This window comes from Engystomops pustulosus, chromosome 7 (assembly GCF_040894005.1).
Source record: "Engystomops pustulosus chromosome 7, aEngPut4.maternal, whole genome shotgun sequence".
Classification (NCBI taxonomy): Eukaryota; Metazoa; Chordata; class Amphibia; order Anura; family Leptodactylidae; genus Engystomops; species Engystomops pustulosus.
In genome coordinates, this window is record NC_092417.1 from 182,515,962 (window position 1) to 182,537,699 (window position 21,738).

The 21,738-nt window shown below is 51.0% G+C and overlaps 1 protein-coding gene across 3 annotated transcripts in view; it reads left to right on the top strand.

Moving 5' to 3' along the window:
* Positions 1-21,738, top strand: part of SCUBE2 (signal peptide, CUB domain and EGF like domain containing 2) — a 95,936-nt gene continuing 74,198 nt past the window's right edge. For 2 of the 3 annotated variants that reach the window (XM_072119139.1, XM_072119141.1), the window contains exons 1-5: positions 2-210; positions 241-548; positions 9,103-9,225; positions 11,505-11,630; positions 15,881-16,015. In XM_072119139.1, the coding sequence (XP_071975240.1) occupies positions 473-548; positions 9,103-9,225; positions 11,505-11,630; positions 15,881-16,015 (460 nt within the window). In that variant the 5' untranslated portion in view covers positions 2-210; positions 241-472. Of the gene's footprint in view, positions 211-240; positions 549-9,102; positions 9,226-11,504; positions 11,631-15,880; positions 16,016-21,738 lie in introns of all 3 variants that reach the window. The other variant, XM_072119140.1, reaches the window with a different exon arrangement.

Here is a 21,738-nt window from a genome sequence, read left to right on the forward strand (position 1 = left end):
GGGGAGAACACAGAGGGGCAGCTGTAAGGTGGAGGAAGAGTAGGGGTCACTTATAGAGGGGTATCAGGGATCTCTTGGGTACACACACATAGATGACTCTAACAGCAAAGAAGAGATGTCTTTAAGGGTTAAAGCAGTAGGAGAAAGATAATCTGTAGTGGGGGTCTATCTCAGGACTGAGGGTGAGGACAGGTCTATAAGGGGGGACAGGTGAAGAGGAGGGTCTATAAGGGGGGACAGGTAACTCGAGGAATCGATAAGGGGGCAGGAAGAAAGGATGGATAGATGAGGGGAAGATGCAGAGTCTGTAGGAAGACGAGTGATTGTATGTGGAGGGAAGGAGTGAAGGAGGAGTAAGGTCCCTACTATTGTGGAAGACGCGCTCTGCACAAGTGTATAGGACAGGCGCAGGTGAGGGGGAACTCCTCAGGAGATATAGAGGGGGCTGGAGGGGCGCCCCCTGCCTGTCACTATGAGATCCCTCCAGGTGTTGTGGCTTCTGCTCCCCTTCTGCACCTCTTCGCACCCCGCAGGCCGGACGCACAGCGGTGAGTACCCTCCTCTGGGGACATATCTGTGTATATGTGATATCTGTACACGTGTAGGTACAATCTATAGGGTCAGGGCTGCCGAGCATAGATTGGGGGCTCCCTGTGACACCCGTATCCAGGCAGCTGCCCGCCGCAGTAACCATCCAGGACCTATCAATACCAGGAATGTGGAGAATTTATTCACTGACGTCACTTTTATCCTGTGACATTGACCCTGTGACGTGGGTGAGAGATTATAGGGCGCCCCCATTGTCCTGTCTGGTATGTGCCCCCTGCCGCAGCGACCTGAAGAAACATCATCTACAGTGATTTTCTACAAGATCTCTGCTGGATGTCAGTGAATAGGAGCCTTCCACGTGCTTGCACAGTTGAGGGTTTGTTATCATGTGATACATATAACCTGCACTGATACATTGTAGCAGACAATCAGGACATAAGAAAGGCTTACCTGGGGATCACTGAGACTGGATGTAATGGTAACAAACCCTCTGCTGTGAGAGCAGGACAAGGTGAGGGCTTGTTTTACCCGCCATTAACAAGGAGAACTAATAGTATCAGCATGACCCATATTCATCATTGTACCAGTAGGTTCTGAACGCTTCACAGGCAGTTGAGAGGGGCAACATTTTGGGGCAATTGTATGAGGGGACACATTGGTGTACGGGGCCACAGGGGGCATTTGCAGGAATGTAATGTGTGAGTGGCCTGGACGGAGTCGACCTCTGCAGACAGTTGTGTGGCATTTCATGGGTTAAACACGTTCTTTACGAAATACCTTACAGTACAAGTCCCTTTTCTTGGTTCTGATACCAGTAAATCTGTCGCTCCATATCCACGGGTCCAGTTGCATATAGATATCCTGATTATAGCCACATTGGACGTCACCCAGCTTTTCTAGGATCAGACAAGAGAAACCAATGGCTGAATATGAAAGTGACGGAGTAGGAGTAGTAGAATACGTTTTGCGCTGTCCCGCCGGTTGGAGCTAGTCTTAAATTTGGGGTGTCTGGGTGGCACGCATAGCGCCAGGGAGAATTGCATTCTGGGCGATATTATTTCATATGTGAGATTATGGTACAGCACCTGCTGGCGTGTGTGCAAGGGAATTATACCTGCAGGGAGCAGACATGAAGACCTGTGGCAATGCAGCTCTGCATGTGACTGCAGCATAACAAATAATGTAGCTGCAGAATTGTGAATGCAGCTCTGCATGTGACTGCAGTATAACATAGAAAGCAACAGTAGAATTGTGAATGCAGCTCTGCATGTGACTAGAGTATAGCATACAACGTAACAGTAGAATTGTGAATGCAGCTCTGCATGTGACTGCAGTATAACATAGAAAGCAACAGTAAAATTGTGAATGCAGCTCTGCATGTGACTAGAGTATAGCATACAACGTAACAGTAGAATTGTGAATGCAGCTCTGCATGTGACTGCAGTATAAAATAGAAAGCAACAGTAAAATTGTGAATGCAGCTCTGCATGTGACTGGAGTATAACATGCAATGTAACAGTAGAATTGTGAATGCAGCTCTGCATGTGACTGGAGTATAACATGCAATGTAACAGTAGAATTGTGAATGCAGCTCTGCATGTGACTGGAGTATAACATGCAATGTAACAGTAGAATTGTGAATGCAGCTCTGCATGTGACTGGAGTATAAAATAGAAAGCAACAGTAAAATTGTGAATGCAGCTCTGCATGTGACTGGAGTATAACATACAATGTAACAGTAGAATTGTGAATGCAGCTCTGCATGTGACTGGAGTATAACATACAATGTAACAGTAGAATTGTGAATGCAGCTCTGCATGTGACTGGAGTATAAAATAGAAAGCAACAGTAAAATTGTGAATGCAGCTCTGCATGTGACTGGAGTATAACATACAATGTAACAGTAGAATTGTGAATGCAGCTCTGCATGTGACTGGAGTATAACATACAATGTAACAGTAGAATTGTGAATGCAGCTCTGCATGTGACTGGAGTATAACATACAATGTAACAGTAGAATTGTGAATGCAGCTCTGCATGTGATTGGAGTATAACATACAATGTAACAGTAGAATTGTGAATGCAGCTCTGCATGTGACTGGAGTATAACATACAACGTAACAGTAGAATGTGAATGCAGCTCTGGGTGTGACTGGAGCATAACTTCCAGTACTGATCACAGTGTTATTGAGCCTGTATGATAAACTCTTGATTTCTGGCTATTTTCCTGAGCTGATTTTCAGGCTTTCCCTATTTTCCTCACAATGCGCTCAGTATTCCCTCTCACTGTGACCTGATACGCGACGTTCAAGCAACACATCAGTCTCTTATATGGAGTTCAGCTCCCAGCCAGGTCCCCGGGCAGCAGACACATCATTTATGGGATTTAGTCATTCCAATATTTCATGTAGGACAGGAGAACACAGGCCGAGTCACAGGTGAAAGCCGCCATTATGTGCCAGGGGATATCAGGAGCTGGAATTATGGGATTACCACAGTGCAAATGTACACTGAGCCTATAGACCCCTATACACATAGGAGCAAATCACTGAACCTAATCTGGAGGAGAGGGAGGACAGAGGAGTCTGGAGGAGGAGGAGGACAGAGGAGTCTAGAGGAGGAGGAGGACAGAGGAGTCTGGAGGAGGAGGAGGACAGAGGAGTCTGGAGGAGGAGGAGGACAGAGGAGTCTAGAGGAGGAGGAGGACAGAGGAGTCTAGAGGAGGAGGAGGACAGAGGAGTCTGGAGGAGGAGGAGGACAGAGGAGTCTAGAGGAGGAGGAGGACAGAGGAGTCTAGAGGAGGAGGAGGACAGAGGAGTCTGGAGGAGGAGGAGGACAGAGGAGTCTGGAGGAGGAGGAGGACAGAGGAGTCTAGAGGAGGAGGAGGACAGAGGAGTCTAGAGGAGGAGGAGGACAGAGGAGTCTGGAGGAGGAGGAGGACAGAGGAGTCTGGAGGAGGAGGAGGACAGAGGAGTCTGGAGGAGGAGGAGGACAGAGGAGTCTGGAGGAGGAGGAGGACAGAGGAGTCTGGAGGAGGAGGAGTCTGGAGGAGGAGGAGGACAGAGGAGTCTGGAGGAGGAGGAGGACAGAGGAGTCTGGAGGAGGAGGAGGACAGAGGAGTCTGGAGGAGGAGGAGGACAGCAGAGTCTGGAGGAGGAGGACAGAGGAGTCTGGAGGAGGAGGAGGAAGACAGAGGAGTCTGGAGGAGGAGGAGGACAGAGGAGTCTGGAGGAGGAGGAGGACAGAGGAGTCTGGAGGAGGAGGAGGACAGAGGAGTCTGGAGGAGGAGGAGGACAGAGGAGTCTGGAGGAGGAGGAGTCTGGAGGAGGAGGAGGAGGAGGAGGACAGAGGAGTCTGGAGGAGGAGGAGGACAGAGGAGTCTGGAGGAGGAGGAGGACAGAGGAGTCTGGAGGAGGAGGAGGACAGAGGAGTCTGGAGGAGGAGGAGTCTGGAGGAGGAGGAGGAGGAGGAGGAGGACAGAGGAGTCTGGAGGAGGAGGAGGACAGAGGAGTCTGGAGGAGGAGGAGGACAGAGGAGTCTGGAGGAGGAGGAGGACAGCAGAGTCTGGAGGAGGAGGACAGAGGAGTCTGGAGGAGGAGGAGGAGGACAGAGGAGTCTGGAGGAGGAGGAGGAGGAGGACAGAGGAGTCTGGAGGAGGAGGAGGAGGACAGAGGAGTCTGGAGGAGGAGGAGGACAGAGGAGTCTGGAGGAGGAGGAGGACAGAGGAGTCTGGAGGAGGAGGAGGACAGCAGAGTCTGGAGGAGGAGGACAGAGGAGTCTGGAGGAGGAGGAGGAGGACAGAGGAGTCTGGAGGAGGAGGAGGAGGAGGACAGAGGAGTCTGGAGGAGGAGGAGGAGGACAGAGGAGTCTGGAGGAGGAGGAGGACAGAGGAGTCTGGAGGAGGAGGAGGACAGAGGAGTCTGGAGGAGGAGGAGGACAGCAGAGTCTGGAGGAGGACAGAGGAGTCTGGAGGAGGAGGAGGAGGACAGAGGAGTCTGGAGGAGGACAGAGGAGTCTGGAGGAGGAGGAGGACAGCAGAGTCTGGAGGAGGAGGACAGAGGAGTCTGGAGGAGGAGGAAGAGGACAGAAGAGTCTGGAGGAGGAGGAAGAGGACAGAAGAGTCTGAAGAAGGAGGAGGACAGAGGAGTCTGGAAGAGAGGGAGGACAGAGGAGTCTGGAGGAGGAGGAGGACAGAGGAGTCTGGAGGAGGAGGAGGACAGAGGAGTCTGGAGGAGGAGGAGGACAGAGGAGTCTGGAGGAGGAGGAGGACAGAGGAGTCTGGAGGAGGAGGACAGAGGAGTCTGGAGGAGGAGGAGGACAGAGGAGTCTGGAGGAGGAGGAGGACAGAGGAGTCTGGAGGAGGAGGAGGACAGAGGAGTCTGGAGGAGGAGGAGGACAGAGGAGTCTGGAGGAGGAGAAGGACAGAGGAGTCTGGAGGAGGAGAAGGACAGAGGAGTCTGGAGGAGGAGGAAGAGGACAGAAGAGTCTGGAGGAGGAGGAAGAGGACAGAAGAGTCTGAAGAAGGAGGAGGACAGAGGAGTCTGGAAGAGAGGGAGGACAGAGGAGTCTGGAGGAGGAGGAGGACAGAGGAGTCTGGAGGAGGAGGAGGACAGAGGAGTCTGGAGGAGGAGGAGGACAGAGGAGTCTGGAGGAGGAGGAGTCTGGAGGAGGAGGAGGAGGACAGAGGAGTCTGGAGGAGGAGGAGGACAGAGGAGTCTGGAGGAGGAGGAGGACAGAGGAGTCTGGAGGAGGACAGAGGAGTCTGGAGGAGGACAGAGGAGTCTGGAGGAGGAGGAGGACAGCAGAGTCTGGAGGAGGAGGACAGAGGAGTCTGGAGGAGGAGGAAGAGGACAGAAGAGTCTGGAGGAGGAGGAAGAGGACAGAAGAGTCTGAAGAAGGAGGAGGACAGAGGAGTCTGGAAGAGAGGGAGGACAGAGGAGTCTGGAGGAGGAGGAGGACAGAGGAGTCTGGAGGAGGAGGAGGACAGAGGAGTCTGGAGGAGGAGGAGGACAGAGGAGTCTGGAGGAGGAGGAGGACAGAGGAGTCTGGAGGAGGAGGAGGACAGAGGAGTCTGGAGGAGGAGGAGGACAGAGGAGTCTGGAGGAGGAGGAGGACAGAGGAGTCTGGAGGAGGAGGAGGACAGAGGAGTCTGGAGGAGGAGGAGGACAGAGGAGTCTGGAGGAGGAGGAGGACAGAGGAGTCTGGAGGAGGAGAAGGACAGAGGAGTCTGGAGGAGGAGAAGGACAGAGGAGTCTGGAGGAGGAGGAAGAGGACAGAAGAGTCTGGAGGAGGAGGAAGAGGACAGAAGAGTCTGAAGAAGGAGGAGGACAGAGGAGTCTGGAGGAGGAGGAGGACAGAGGAGTCTGGAGGAGGAGGAGGACAGAGGAGTCTGGAGGAGGAGGAGGACAGAGGAGTCTGGAGGAGGAGGAGTCTGGAGGAGGAGGAGGAGGAGGACAGAGGAGTCTGGAGGAGGAGGAGGACAGAGAAGTCTGGAGGAGGACAGAGGAGTCTGGAGGAGGAGGAGGACAGAGGAGTCTGGAGGAGGAGGAGGACAGAGGAGTCTGGAGGAGGAGGAGGACAGAGGAGTCTGGAGGAGGAGGAGGACAGAGGAGTCTGGAGGAGGAGGAGGACAGAGGAGTCTGGAGGAGGAGGAGGACAGAGGAGTCTGGAGGAGGAGGAGGACAGAGGAGTCTGGAGGAGGAGGAGGACAGAGGAGTCTGGAGGAGGAGGAGGACAGAGGAGTCTGGAGGAGGAGGAGGACAGAGGAGTCTGGAGGAGGAGGAGGACAGAGGAGTCTGGAGGAGGAGAAGGACAGAGGAGTCTGGAGGAGGAGAAGGACAGAGGAGTCTGGAGGAGGAGAAGGACAGAGGAGTCTGGTGGAGGAGAAGGACAGAGGAGTCTGGTGGAGGAGGAGGACAGAGGAGTCTGGAGGAGGAGGAGGACAGAGGAGTCTGGAGGAGGAGGAGGACAGAGGAGTCTGGAGGAGGAGGAGGACAGAGGAGTCTGGAGGAGGAGAAGGACAGAGGAGTCTGGAGAAGGAGGAGAAGGACAGAGGAGTCTGGAGAAGGAGGAGAAGGACAGAGGAGTCTGGAGAAGGAGGAGAAGGACAGAGGAGTCTGGAGGAGGAGGAGGACAGAGGAGTCTGGAGGAGGAGGAGGACAGAGGAGTCTGGAGGAGGAGGAGGACAGAGGAGTCTGGAGGAGGACAGAGGAGTCTGGAGGAGGAGGACAGAGGAGTCTGGAGGAGGAGGAGGACAGAAGAGTCAGGGGGAGGAGGAGGAGGACAGAGGAGTCTGGAGGAGGAGGAGGACAGAGGAGTCTGGAGGAGGAGAAGGACAGAGGAGTCTGGAGAAGGAGGAGAAGGACAGAGGAGTCTGGAGAAGGAGGAGAAGGACAGAGGAGTCTGGAGAAGGAGGAGAAGGACAGAGGAGTCTGGAGGAGGAGGAGGACAGAGGAGTCTGGAGGAGGAGGAGGACAGAGGAGTCTGGAGGAGGAGGAGGACAGAGGAGTCTGGAGGAGGACAGAGGAGTCTGGAGGAGGACAGAGGAGTCTGGAGGAGGAGGACAGAGGAGTCTGGAGGAGGAGGAGGACAGAAGAGTCAGGGGGAGGAGGAGAAGGACAGAAGAGTCAGGGGGAGGAGGACATAAACGGAAACAGTTCACAAGGACATGTATGTAATCTGGGGAGAGTGTTTGGACCTCTACATAATGGGGCACATTTACTTACCCGGTCCTGTCACGATCCCCGATTCGGATGGTCCAACAAAGATGAAGTCTGGCGCGATTCACGAAGCTCGTGCGTCCGAGTTCCTGCATCCGTCGCTTCCCCGCCGATGTCCGCCGGAGTTCACCTGCTTCTTCCTGGTGCTTGCAAGCGCGTGTCTTGTGACACAATTCTAAATATTAAATCCCACGCATTGTCCAAATCCGTCAGGTTGTCCGACGGCCATGCCCCCCCGATTTGTGGCGTGTGCAAGCCGATGCGCCAAAATCCCCTGTTAAATTCATCGCAAAACGGAAATCGTCGGGAAACCCACTGAAAATGCGCTCCGCGGACCCTTAGTAAATGAGCTCCAATGGGTTTATATGTAAAATATGGAAGGAGGAGTCGGGATAAGCCGGTGACTGTGGAGCGCCAGGAGCCGCCATGTTGGTCCGGGATGTAAAGAACAGGTGAAGCTGAAGTAAAATATCTGCTTGTCTCTCCGCAATGAGGAAGATGATTAGTTATGGAGGAGCCGCCAGACACTGACAGAAACCAGAGGCAAAGTGTTACCTCACAGGGAGCAGGAATGCGGCCATGAAGTAACACACAGGGGGACATGACCCTCATACACCTCCCAGCCATAGATATTATATAATGGACCCTCACCTGTTATACAGCACAACCGCCATGACAGAAATATACAGGCAGCCAATCAGACTACAGCTCTCAGCCTTAGTTAAAGGCAGACAATATAACAAGTAATGGGATTGGATTAGAGCCCACTGGATAAAAACACCATAGTGTCCATAGCAGCCAATCACATCACTGCTCTTATATTCCTCCGATCAGTGACCAACCACATCACAGCTTTTATACTCCTCAGCTTTACCTGTAGCAGCCAATCACATCACTGCTCTTATACTTCTCCGATCAATGACCAACCACATCACAGCTATTATACTCCTCAGCTTTACCTGTAGCAGCCAATCACATCACTGCTCTTATACTTCTCCGATCAATGACCAACCACATCACTGCTTTTATACTCCTCAGCTTTACCTGTAGCAGCCAATCACATCACTGCTCTTATACTTCTCCGATCAATGACCAACCACATCACTGCTTTTATACTCCTCAGCTTTACCTATAGCAGCCAATCCTGACACTTTATTTATGTAGAGCAGGAAAATAAGAGCTGGAAGCTGATTGGTTGTCATGGGGCACACACCAGTTATCCCTAGTAACACAATGGTGCCATTATTAATTACCTCAGAGATTGAACTGCACAATTAATACCATGATATAAAACCCTCAGATACTCCATAGAGTCTAAGGCAGGCGGCACATGTGGCGTTTTGAACCCGTTTTTGGGACGTTTTTAAGCAGTCTGTTAAAAAAAAGCATGCGTTTTTGAAAACGCATCAGTTTTTGACCAGTTTTAATTAAGATAATTGGTAAAACCTGTCAAAAAACAGATGCGTTTTCAAAAACGCATGTGTTTTTAAACGGACTGCTTAAAAACGGGTTCAAAACGCCACATGTGCCGCCGGCCTAAGGATGTGGTCACACCGTGCGTTTTTGGTCTGTTTTTAAGCATGTGTTTTCAGTCCGTTAAATAACGCATCCGATTTTTTGTGTTTACCATTCGTTTGGCTGCTTTGAACCTGTTAAACGGTAAAAAACGGATTCATTTTGCTATGATTTTATAAAATGTGGAATTTTGGTTCAGTTTTACATCTATTCCTCCAGTCGGATAAGACTGGATATTGTGAATGAAACGTTGTGATTGAGACGAAGCGGAACAATATGGCGTCCACTGCTGTATGTGCTGACCCTGTCTTTCTTTCAGGTGTAGATGAGTGCGCCCTGGGTACAGATGACTGCCACATCGACGCCATATGCCAGGACACGCCAACCGCATACAAGTGCCTGTGCAAAACGGGGTACAAAGGGGAAGGCACCGCGTGCGAAGGTGAGCGCCAGCCTCCACATCTGCCACCAAGTCACTAACATTAATGATCATAAACTCTTTTACACTCATTGTCCGGCTGTCAGCGGCGCTCACACGCTGGTGACACAAGGGACCGCGGTCTGGTGCTGCAGACTGTGAGCTGTAAGCTGGGGCTGCGGTTACACGGTGATTGTGTCCGTGATTCCTGTCACTTTGCCTTAGGCCGGCGCCACACAGGGCGCTTTGTCTGCGCTTGCAAACGCAAACGCAGACAAAGTCGCGCCCACCGGGGCGGGCCTCGGCCCGATCGCATCAGCGTTTCTATGGAAACGCCTGCGATCGGGAACGAGCCGCCGGTGTTTTGCGTTAATTTAGCGCGAAACACTGGCGGCTTGTTCCCGATCGCAGGCGTTTCCATAGAAACGCCGATGCGATCGAGCCAAGGCCCGCCCCGGTGGGCGCGACTTTGTTTGCGTTTGCAAGCGCAGACAAAGCGCCCTGTGTGGCGCCGGCCTTAGAGGTTCCTACCATCATGTGATTGTAGATGACTGGAATGCTGTGGCCCTGGCTCTCGAGGTGATGCCACACGTGGCAGTGTTTGAAAACTCATATGTTCTAAAAATGCTTGACGTTGCGGCACACATGGCGTTTGGAACAAGTTTTTGGCCCTTTTTAAAGCAGTCCGTTAAAAAAACGCACGTGTTAAATTGGTTTTACCAATTATCTTAATTAAAACGGGTCAAAAACTGATGCGTTTTCAAAGAATGCATGCTTTTTTTTAACGGACTGCTCCTTAGGGCGCTGTCCCACGTTGCGTTCGCAAACGCAGACGCATTCAAAACCGCGCCCACCGGGGCGGTCCGCGGTCCGATCGCATCGGCGTTTCTATGGAAACGCCTGCGATCGGGAACGCAAAACACCGGCGGCCCGTACCCGATCGCAGGCGTTTCCATAGAAACGCCGATGCGATCGGACCGCCCCGGTGGGCGCGGTTTTGAATGCGTCTGCGTTTGCGAACGCAACGTGGGACAGCGCCCTTAGGACGTGGTCACACAGTGCATTTTGGTTGCGTAATCATTGCGTTTTAAAACATATTAGAACAGCCGAGATTTATGCAAACGCATTATTAACGTATGCGTTAACACCGCGTTTACACAGCGTTTTGTAAACGCAAATGTTAACAGTAATGTAATTAGGCAAATCACCTAATCTCAGCTGTTCTAATATGTTTTAAACACAATGAAAACGCAACCAAAACGCACCATGTTTTAAACCCGTTTTTGGCCCCTTTTAAGCAGTCCGTTTTTTGAAAACACATCCGTTTTACACTGGTTTTACCAATAATTTTAATTAAAACTGGTCAAAAACTGATGCGTTTTTTAACGGACTGCTTAAGAACGGCCCAAAAACGGGTTCAAAACACCACATGTGCCGCCGGCCTTATGTCTTATCCCCAGAATAACAAGCTGGTAGTGAGAGTCCAACTTCTGGAACCCGCAGGACCCCGTGCACAAGAATGGGTCCAATCTGGAGAACACGGTTCCATTTGAATTGATGCACTGGCAGAAGTAGCAGCGTTCCACTCCATTGAATAGTAAGGGCGCGTTCACACGTTGCGTTTTGGTTGCGTTTTCATTGCGTTTGGAACGCATATACAACAGCTGATGTGAGGTAATTTGCCTAATTACATTACCGTTTACGTTTGTAAACGCAATGTTAACGCATGCGTTAACCAAAACGCATGTGTTAACACTTTGTTAACGTACGCGTTAACATCACGTTTACGATGCGTTTTGTAAACGGAAACGTTAACAGTGATGTAATTAGGCAAATCACCCCACCTCAGCTGTTGTATATGCGTTTCAAACGCAGGTCAAAACGCAATGTGTGAACGCGCCCACACCCATCAGCTTGTTATCCCGGGGATAGGAAATATCTTTCAAACTTGGTCCCACCCCTCTAATAGGAGCCCTCATTCACTGTATTTCTCTGCTTTAGTTTTTTGATGCATTTTTGTAGAATTTTCTGATCTTTTTCCTCCTTTCGTGAGGAAAAACATGTAGCGGGTCATGTAGGAGTCTCATTAGGACACTTGTGGGTTTAACCCTCTCAGTCCGGGCCGGGTCGCCTCATCAATCAGCCACTTCAGCTGGGAGAAAAGTGCAACAAAAACACTTGATTTGCAAGACAATGCGGCTCTTAAAGGGGCGGCGAGTGTTTTCACTTGTGTCACTGAGCTGTGAAGGGCTTTTCTGGAGAGCCGGGCATTCATCATCATCACTTGTGTCTTTATCCTACAGACATTGATGAATGCGATAACGAGTACAATGGAGACTGCGTCCACGAGTGTACAAACATCCCAGGAAACTACCGCTGCACTTGCTACGACGGCTTTGCGTTGGCCCACGATGGCCATAACTGCCTGGGTGAGGACTTTAACCTTCCATATATATGACCAGAGGGGTGTATGGAGAGACCCTGCAGCATTAACTCCCAACTTTTGGGCGAGAGAAAGAGGGACAAAAGCCCCTACCCCTTTTTTGAAACCACGCCTGTTGACCCATCCACAAGCATAGTATAATCGACCTTGATGGACCCGATAGTACAATGCCCCATGACTCTCCTCCAGCCTCCTCCAGAATCCTCCTCCTGTCCCCAGCCCCCCTGTCCTCCTCCTCCTGTCCTCTATCCTCCTCCTGTCCCCAGCCCCCCTGTCCTCCTCCTCATGTCCTCTATCCTCCTCCTGTCCCCAGCCCCCCTGTCCTCCTCCTCATGTCCTCTATCCTCCTCCTGTCCTCCTCCTCCTGTCCTCTATCCTCCTCCTGTCCCCAGCCCCCCTGTCCTCCTCCTCATGTCCTCTATCCTCCTCCTGTCCCCAGCCCCCCTGTCCTCCTCCTCCTGTCCTCTATCCTCCTCCTGTCCTCTATCCTCCTCCTGTCCCCAGCCCCCCTGTCCTCCTCCTCCTGTCCTCCTCCTCCTGTCCTCTATCCTCCTCCTGTCCCCAGCCCCCCTGTCCTCCTCCTCCTGTCCTCTATCCTCCTCCTGTCCCCAGCCCCCCTGTCCTCCTCCTCCTGTCCTCTATCCTCCTCCTGTCCCCAGCCCCCCTGTCCTCCTCCTCATGTCCTCTATCCTCCTCCTGTCCCCAGCCCCCCTGTCCTCTATCCTCCTCCTGTCCCCAGCCCCCCTGTCCTCCTCCTCATGTCCTCTATCCTCCTCCTGTCCCCAGCCCCCCTGTCCTCCTCCTCATGTCCTCTATCCTCCTCCTGTCCCCAGCCCCCCTGTCCTCCTCCTCCTGTCCTCTATCCTCCTCCTGTCCCCAGCCCCCCTGTCCTCTATCCTCCTCCTGTCCTCTATCCTCCTCCTGTCCCCAGCCCCCCTGTCCTCCTCCTCCTGTCCTCTATCCTCCTCCTGTCCCCAGCCCCCCTGTCCTCTATCCTCCTCCTGTCCTCTATCCTCCTCCTGTCCCCAGCCCCCCTGCCCTCCTCCTCATGTCCTCTATCCTCCTCCTGTCCCCAGCCCCCCTGTCCTCCTCCTCCTGTCCTCTATCCTCCTCCTGTCCCCAGCCCCCCTGTCCTCCTCCTCCTGTCCTCTATCCTCCTCCTGTCCCCAGCCCCCCTGTCCTCCTCCTCATGTCCTCTATCCTCCTCCTGTCCCCAGCCCCCCTGTCCTCCTCCTCCTGTCCTCCTCCTCCTGTCCCCAGCCCCCCTGTCCTCCTCCTCATGTCCTCTATCCTCCTCCTGTCCCCAGCCCCCCTGTCCTCCTCCTCCTGTCCTCTATCCTCCTCCTGTCCCCAGCCCCCCTGTCCTCCTCCTCCTGTCCTCTATCCTCCTCCTGTCCCCAGCCCCCTGTCCTCCTCCTCATGTCCTCTATCCTCCTCCTGTCCCCAGCCCCCCTGTCCTCCTCCTCCTGTCCTCTGTCCTCCTCCTGTCCCCAGCCCCCCTGCCCTCCTCCTCATGTCCTCTATCCTCCTCCTGTCCCCAGCCCCCCTGCCCTCCTCCTCCTGTCCTCTATCCTCCTCCTGTCCCCAGCCCCCCTGTCCTCCTCCTCCTGTCCTCTATCCTCCTCCTGTCCCCAGCCCCCCTGTCCTCCTCCACCTGTCCTCTATCCTCCTCCTGTCCCCAGCCCCCCTGTCCTCCTCCTCCTGTCCTCTATCCTCCTGTCCCCAGCCCCCCTGTCCTCCTCCTCCTGTCCTCTATCCTCCTCCTGTCCCCAGCCCTCCTGTCCTCCTCCTCCTGTCCTCTGTCCTCCTCCTGTCCCCAGCCCCCCTGTCCTCTATCCTCCTCCTGTCCCCAGCCCCCCTGTCCTCCTCCTCATGTCCTCTATCCTCCTCCTGTCCCCAGCCCCCCTGTCCTCCTCCTCCTGTCCTCTATCCTCCTCCTGTCCCCAGCCCCCCTGTCCTCCTCCTCATGTCCTCTATCCTCCTCCTGTCCCCAGCCCCCTGTCCTCCTCCTCCTGTCCTCTATCCTCCTCCTGTCCTCCTCCCCCTGTTCTCTATCCTCCTCCAGCTTCCTTCTCCAGCATCCTCCTGTCACCCAGCCTCCTTTTCCCCTCCTGCCCCTCTGTCCTCCATCCTCCTCCTGTCCCCCATCCTTCTTCTCCTACAGCAGCCTCCTCCTCCTGTTCTCTATCCTCCTCCTGTCCTCCAGCTCCTCCCGTTCTCTATCCTCCTCCTGTTCTCTATCCTCCTCCTGTTCTCCAGCTCCTCCTGTTCTCTATCCTCCTCCTCCTGTCCTCCAGCTCCTCCTGTTCTCTATCCTCCTCCTGTATCCTCCAGCCTCCTCCTCCTGTCCTCCAACTCCTCCTGTTCTCTATCCTCCTCCTGTCCTCCAGCTCCTCCTGTCCTCCAGCTCCTCCTGTCCTCCAGCTCCTCCTGTTCTCTATCCTCCTCCTGTCCTCCAGCTCCTCCTGTCCTCCAGCTCCTCCTGTCCTCCAGCTCCTCCTGTTCTCTATCCTCCTCCTGTTCTCTATCCTCCTCCTGTTCTCCAGCTCCTCCTGTTCTCTATCCTCCTCCTCCTGTCCTCCAGCTCCTCCTGTTCTCTATCCTCCTCCTGTATCCTCCAGCCTCCTCCTCCTGTCCTCCAACTCCTCCTGTTCTCTATCCTCCTCTTGTCCTCCAGCTCCTCCTGTTCTCTATCCTCCTCCTGTTCTCTATCCTCCTCCTGTTCTCTATCCTCCTCCTCCTGTCCTCCAGCTCCAGCTGTTCTCTATCCTCCTCCTGTATCATCCAGCCTCCTCCTCCTGTCCTCCAACTCCTCCTGTTCTCTATCCTCCTCCTTTTCTCCATCCTCCTCCTTTTCTCCAGCCTCTCCCTCCTGTCCTCCAGCCTCCTCCTCCAGCTCCTCCTGTTCTCTAACCTCCTCCTGTCCTCCAGCTCCTCCTGTTCTCTATCCTCCTCCTGTGTCCTCCAGCAGCCTCCTCTTGTCCTCCAACTCCTCCCGTCCTCTGTCCTCCTCCCGTCCTCTGTCCTCCTCCCGTCCTCTGTCCTCCTCCCGTCCTCTGTCCTCCTCCCGTCCTCTGTCCTCCTCCCGTCCTCTGTCCTCCTCCCGTCCTCTGTCCTCCTCCCGTCCTCTGTCCTCCTCCCGTCCTCTGTCCTCCTCCCGTCCTCTGTCCTCCTCCCGTCCTCTGTCCTCCTCCCGTCCTCTGTCCTCCTCCCGTCCTCTGTCCTCCTCCCGTCCTCTGTCCTCCTCCCGTCCTCTGTCCTCCTCCTGTCCTCCAGCCTCCTCCTCCTGTGTCCTTCAGCTCCCCCTGTTCTCTATCCTCCTCCTGTGTCCTCCAGCTCCCCCTGTCCTCTATCCTCCTCCTGTGTCCTCTATCCTCCTCCTGTGTCCTCTATCCTCCTCCTGTGTCCTCTATCCTCCTCCTGTGTCCTCTATCCTCCTCCTGTGTCCTCTATCCTCCTCCTGTGTCCTCTATCCTCCTCCTGTGTCCTCTATCCTCCTCCTGTGTCCTCTATCCTCCTCCGGTCCTCCTGTTCTCTATCCTCCTCCGGTCCTCCTGTTCTCTATCCTCCTCCGGTCCTCCAGCTCCTCCTGTTCTCTATCCTCCTCCTGTTGTGTCCTTCAGCATCCTCCTACGGTCCTCCAGCTCCTCCTGTTCTCTATCCTCCTCCTGTGTCCTCCAGCCTCCTCCTCCTGTGTCCTCCAGCCTCCTCCTCCTGTGTCCTCCTCCTGTGTCCTCCAGCCTCCTCATCCCGTCCCCCATCTCCTCCTGGCCTCCTCCTCCGGTCCTCTATCCTGCTCCTGTGTCCTCTAGCCTCCTCCTCCTGTGTCCTTCAGCATCCTCCTCCGGTCCTCCAGCTCCTCCTGTTCTCTATCCTCCTCCTGTGTCCTCCAGCCTCCTCCTCCTGTGTCCTCCAGCCTCCTCCTCCTGTGTCCTCCTCCTGTGTCCTCCAGCCTCCTCATCCCGTCCCCCATCTCCTCCTGGCCTCCTCCTCCGGTCCTCTATCCTGCTCCTGTGTCCTCTAGCCTCCTCCTCCTGTGTCCTTCAGCATCCTCCTCTTGTCATCCAGCTTCCTTCGCCCGTCCTCCAGCTCCCGCTGTTCTCTATCCTCCAACCTCCTCTTATTGTGTCCCCCTGTTCCGTGGCATTTAAAAAAAAAATCCTGTATCTTACCTTATTGAAGTTAAAGGGGCTGTCACAAGTTTAGAAGTTATCCCCCATCTCTGTCCTCTCCTAGACGTGGATGAATGCAGGGCTAATAACGGGGGCTGTCAGCAGACGTGCGTCAACACTATGGGCAGCTACGAGTGTCGCTGTAAAGATGGCTTCTTTCTGAGTGACAACCAGCACACGTGTATACATCGTTCTGAAGGTGAGTGAGGAATTCCTATAAATGTTACCAAGTACATACAGTTTTATTCCATCTTTATAAAAAAAAAACTACTATAATACCGTCCCTCATGTAGAAGAATATAACTACTATAATACTGCCCCCTATGTACAGGAATATAACTACTATAATACTGCCCCCTATGTACAGGAATATAACTACTATAATACTGCCCCCTATGTACAAGAATATAACTACTATAATACTGCCCCCTATGTACAGGAATATAACTGCTATAATACTGCCCCCTATGTACAGGAATATAACTACTATAATACTGCCCCCTATGTACAAGAATATAACTACTATAATACTGCCCCCTATGTACAAGAATATAACTACTATAATACTGCCTCCTATGTACAGGAATATAACTACTATAATACTGCCCCCTATGTACAGGGATATAACTACTATACAGTGTAAGGAAGGAAGGGCGGCACTCACCGATATCGTGAAACAACTTTTCTTTATTCAGCTGACGGTGTAGGTACAGGGGGGACACTGGAGCCACACGGCGACGGGCCGTTTCGCGCTTACATGCGCATCTTCAAGCCGTTGACGTCATCCGCCCGCGTCGCGCACAATATATACGAGGACGCCGGCGGCTGTCGTCAAGGGAACAATGTAAACAGAGGTGAGATAAACATACAAAACACGTTTAAAAAGGTACCACCTGGTGACGTTAAAAACAAATACAAAGATATGTACTGAACTCCGGCTGGGAGAAAGAAGCACAAATCTAAGGCATTAACGGAGGCGACAAACTAATCGAACAAAATCCCTATCATAACATTGAAAAGGGAGGTATGGGTTGAAGGGTTACAGGAAGACATAAAAATCATTTCTGTCGTTCATGCCCAGAGGTCCCATAGCGTCAAATTTAATGATGCATTTACTTTCATGTTGCATGAGGGTTTTGTTTCTGTCACCTCCTAAGGGGTCTACTGTCACTGTTTCAATACCTGCAAATCTGAGACAATTAGGATTACCCTCGTGATGAGTTCTGACATGCTCAATCAAACGAGGGCAACCATTGCCATTCTTTATAGATCTTTGATGTTCCTGGAACCGTACATTGAGTCTGCGTATCGTTTTACCAATATAGAAAAAGCTGCAAGGGCAAAACACAATATATACTACGTAAGTGGACTTACATGAAATGAAGGAAGTGACTTTCTGCGTATGTCCTCCAAATTTTATCCATTTAAGTTGGCTATTGTAACGGCAACTGTTGCATCCTCCACATTTGAAATTTCCCACAGGTATGGTTTTTTCTAACCATGTGGACCTGGGGGTGTGAAAGCGACTGCTGACTAAAGCCTTTCTAATGGTGGGTGAACGTCTAAATGCGACATGAGGACGTGCATCGATAAACTGATGTAATTGAGTGTCCTGTTTTAAAATGCTCCAATTTTTTACAATAGCCTCACGTATTACTTTTTCATAGGGGCTGAATTCGAAAGAGAACACCATTCTTTCCTTGTCCTCTTTTTTGGGGTCTACATATGTATTAGCGTCAATATTGCCTTTTTTATCTTTTTTGTTTCTCTTAGAGTAATGTAATAGTTCTTCCCGTGGTATCCCCAATGCTTTGTTGTATGCTTCATTTATGAGGTACTCAGGGTAGTCCCTAGCTCTTAACCTGATTTTAAGTTCTTCTGCCTGTATCCGAAATTGGGTGGCATCATTGTTGATGCGTCTAAGCCTAAGAAACTGGCTAAACGGAAGACCCCTCTTAGTGTGACCTGGGTGGTGGCTGTGAAAGTGAAGAAGTGAGTTAGTGGCCGTGGCTTTACGAAAAGCCGTAGTACTAAGTCCACCCTCATCCTCCCTGACCTTAACGTCCAAAAAGTCTAGTTCGTTTCCCCCGTATACAGCCGTGAACCGCATATTCATGTAATTGTCGAGATTGAGATACTCGACGAATTGAAGAAACTGTGTATGTGTGCCCTCCCAGACGATAAAAACATCGTCCACGTACCTATGAAATGCCTTCAGGTTGATAAGGAATGGATTGTCCAGAGAAAAGACACGGCGGCTCTCGAAACAAGCGAGGAATAGATTGGCAAGGGTGCAAGCGACAGGCGTACCCATCGCCGTGCCAGTTCTCTGGACAAACCACTCATCATCAAACATGAAGGCATTGTGCGAGAGCACAAATCTTAGGCCCTCGCAAACAAAGTCAATGAACTCGGGGCTCCTATGTGCATTGGTAAGAATATCGCGGATGCATTGGACACCCAGGTCCTGCGGTATACGGGTGTAAAGGCTTTCTACATCAATAGAAGCCAAGGAGTAGCCCTCCTTCCAGTCGATATTTTTTACGACTTGGAGGAATGCGTTTGTATCTTTAAGATACGACGGGATCTCCAGAAGGAGGGGGCGAAGAAGCCAATCTAAATACTGTGACAAAGGTTCGGTAAGGGATCCGATACCAGCTACAATGGGGCGGCCGGGGGGGGCAGAGAGGGATTTATGGACCTTAGGTAGAAAATACCACACAGGGTATCTGGGGTATTCCGGTAGTAGTTTCTTGGCCATATGCTCAGATATAAGATTGCGTTCCACACTCTCTCTAAGGAAGGTGCGCAACCGTGTCTGATACTTAAATGTAGGATTGGATGGTAAGGGAGTATAAGTCTCAGTGTCTCTCAGCTGTCTATTAGCCTCAGTTTTGTAGTAGTCCCTAGTCATGACTACCACGTTGCCCCCCTTGTCTGCCGGTTTGAATATGACATTATCTAAAGATTTGAGCCAGCGGAGGGCGGACAATTCGCCGTGGGAAAGGTTTTTTGGGTTTTGGGGATAAACCAATGCCTTAACATCATCTTTTACACGCTGGTGAAAGATATCAAGAGGAGAACCGGCAGTCAAGGGAGGGCAAAACGTGGAGCCAACACCTTTTTTAAAAGAGTTCATTGACTTTGTTTGCGAGGGCCTAAGATTTGTGCTCTCGCACAATGCCTTCATGTTTGATGATGAGTGGTTTGTCCAGAGAACTGGCACGGCGATGGGTACGCCTGTCGCTTGCACCCTTGCCAATCTATTCCTCGCTTGTTTCGAGAGCCGCCGTGTCTTTTCTCTGGACAATCCATTCCTTATCAACCTGAAGGCATTTCATAGGTACGTGGACGATGTTTTTATCGTCTGGGAGGGCACACATACACAGTTTCTTCAATTCGTCGAGTATCTCAATCTCGACAATTACATGAATATGCGGTTCACGGCTGTATACGGGGGAAACGAACTAGACTTTTTGGACGTTAAGGTCAGGGAGGATGAGGGTGGACTTAGTACTACGGCTTTTCGTAAAGCCACGGCCACTAACTCACTTCTTCACTTTCACAGCCACCACCCAGGTCACACTAAGAGGGGTCTTCCGTTTAGCCAGTTTCTTAGGCTTAGACGCATCAACAATGATGCCACCCAATTTCGGATACAGGCAGAAGAACTTAAAATCAGGTTAAGAGCTAGGGACTACCCTGAGTACCTCATAAATGAAGCATACAACAAAGCATTGGGGATACCACGGGAAGAACTATTACATTACTCTAAGAGAAACAAAAAAGATAAAAAAGGCAATATTGACGCTAATACATATGTAGACCCCAAAAAAGAGGACAAGGAAAGAATGGTGTTCTCTTTCGAATTCAGCCCCTATGAAAAAGTAATACGTGAGGCTATTGTAAAAAATTGGAGCATTTTAAAACAGGACACTCAATTACATCAGTTTATCGATGCACGTCCTCATGTCGCATTTAGACGTTCACCCACCATTAGAAAGGCTTTAGTCAGCAGTCGCTTTCACACCCCCAGGTCCACATGGTTAGAAAAAACCATACCTGTGGGAAATTTCAAATGTGGAGGATGCAACAGTTGCCGTTACAATAGCCAACTTAAATGGATAAAATTTGGAGGACATACGCAGAAAGTCACTTCCTTCATTTCATGTAAGTCCACTTACGTAGTATATATTGTGTTTTGCCCTTGCAGCTTTTTCTATATTGGTAAAACGATACGCAGACTCAATGTACGGTTCCAGGAACATCAAAGATCTATAAAGAATGGCAATGGTTGCCCTCGTTTGATTGAGCATGTCAGAACTCATCACGAGGGTAATCCTAATTGTCTCAGATTTGCAGGTATTGAAACAGTGACAGTAGACCCCTTAGGAGGTGACAGAAACAAAACCCTCATGCAACATGAAAGTAAATGCATCATTAAATTTGACGCTATGGGACCTCTGGGCATGAACGACAGAAATGATTTTTATGTCTTCCTGTAACCCTTCAACCCATACCTCCCTTTTCAATGTTATGATAGGGATTTTGTTCGATTAGTTTGTCGCCTCCGTTAATGCCTTAGATTTGTGCTTCTTTCTCCCAGCCGGAGTTCAGTACATATCTTTGTATTTGTTTTTAACGTCACCAGGTGGTACCTTTTTAAACGTGTTTTGTATGTTTATCTCACCTCTGTTTACATTGTTCCCTTGACGACAGCCGCCGGCGTCCTCGTATATATTGTGCGCGACGCGGGCGGATGACGTCAACGGCTTGAAGATGCGCATGTAAGCGCGAAACGGCCCGTCGCCGTGTGGCTCCAGTGTCCCCCCTGTACCTACACCGTCAGCTGAATAAAGAAAAGTTGTTTCACGATATCGGTGAGTGCCGCCCTTCCTTCCTTACACTGTTTATATGGATTTGTCTCCTCTCTGGCTGAGCAACACCGTAATGGAACCTTAATACAGCGACGGCTTTCACATTCTTCCACCCCGTACTATCGACTCCCACTGGTTTCTTACACCTACGTTGGATTTACACCATAATTTGAGCGGTGCGGAGACGCCTCCTTTCTCTAGTTTATATTGACTGATATAACTACTATAATACTGCCCCCTATGTACAGGAATATAACTACTATAATACTGCCCCCTATGTACAAGAATATAACTACTATAATACTACCACCTATGTACAAGAATATAACTACTATAATACTGCCCCCTATGTACAAGAATATAACTACTATAATACTGCCCCCTATGTACAAGAATATAACTACTATAATACTGCCCCCTATGTACAAGAATATAACTACTATAATACTGCCTCCTATGTACAGGAATATAACTACTATAATACTGCCCCCTATGTACAGGGATATAACTACTATAATACTGCCCCCTATGTACAGGAATATAACTACTATAATACTGCCCCCTATGTACAAGAATATAACTACTATAATACTACCACCTATGTACAAGAATATAACTACTATAATACTGCCCCCTATGTACAGGGATATAACTACTATAATACTGCCCCCTATGTACAGGAATATAACTACTATAATACTGCCCTCTATGTACCGGAATATAACTACTATAATACTGCCCCCTATGTACTGGAATATAACTACTATAATACTGCCCCCTATGTACAGGGATATAACTACTATAATACTGCCCCCTATGTACAGGGATATAACTACTATAATACTGCCCCCTATGTACAGGGATATAACTACTATAATACTGCCCCCTATGTACAGGAATATAACTACTATAATGCTGCCCCCTATGTACAGGAATATAACTACTATAATACTGCCCCCTATGTACAGGAATATAACTACTATAATACTGCCCCCTATGTACAAGAATATAACTACTATAATACTGCCCCCTATGTACAAGAATA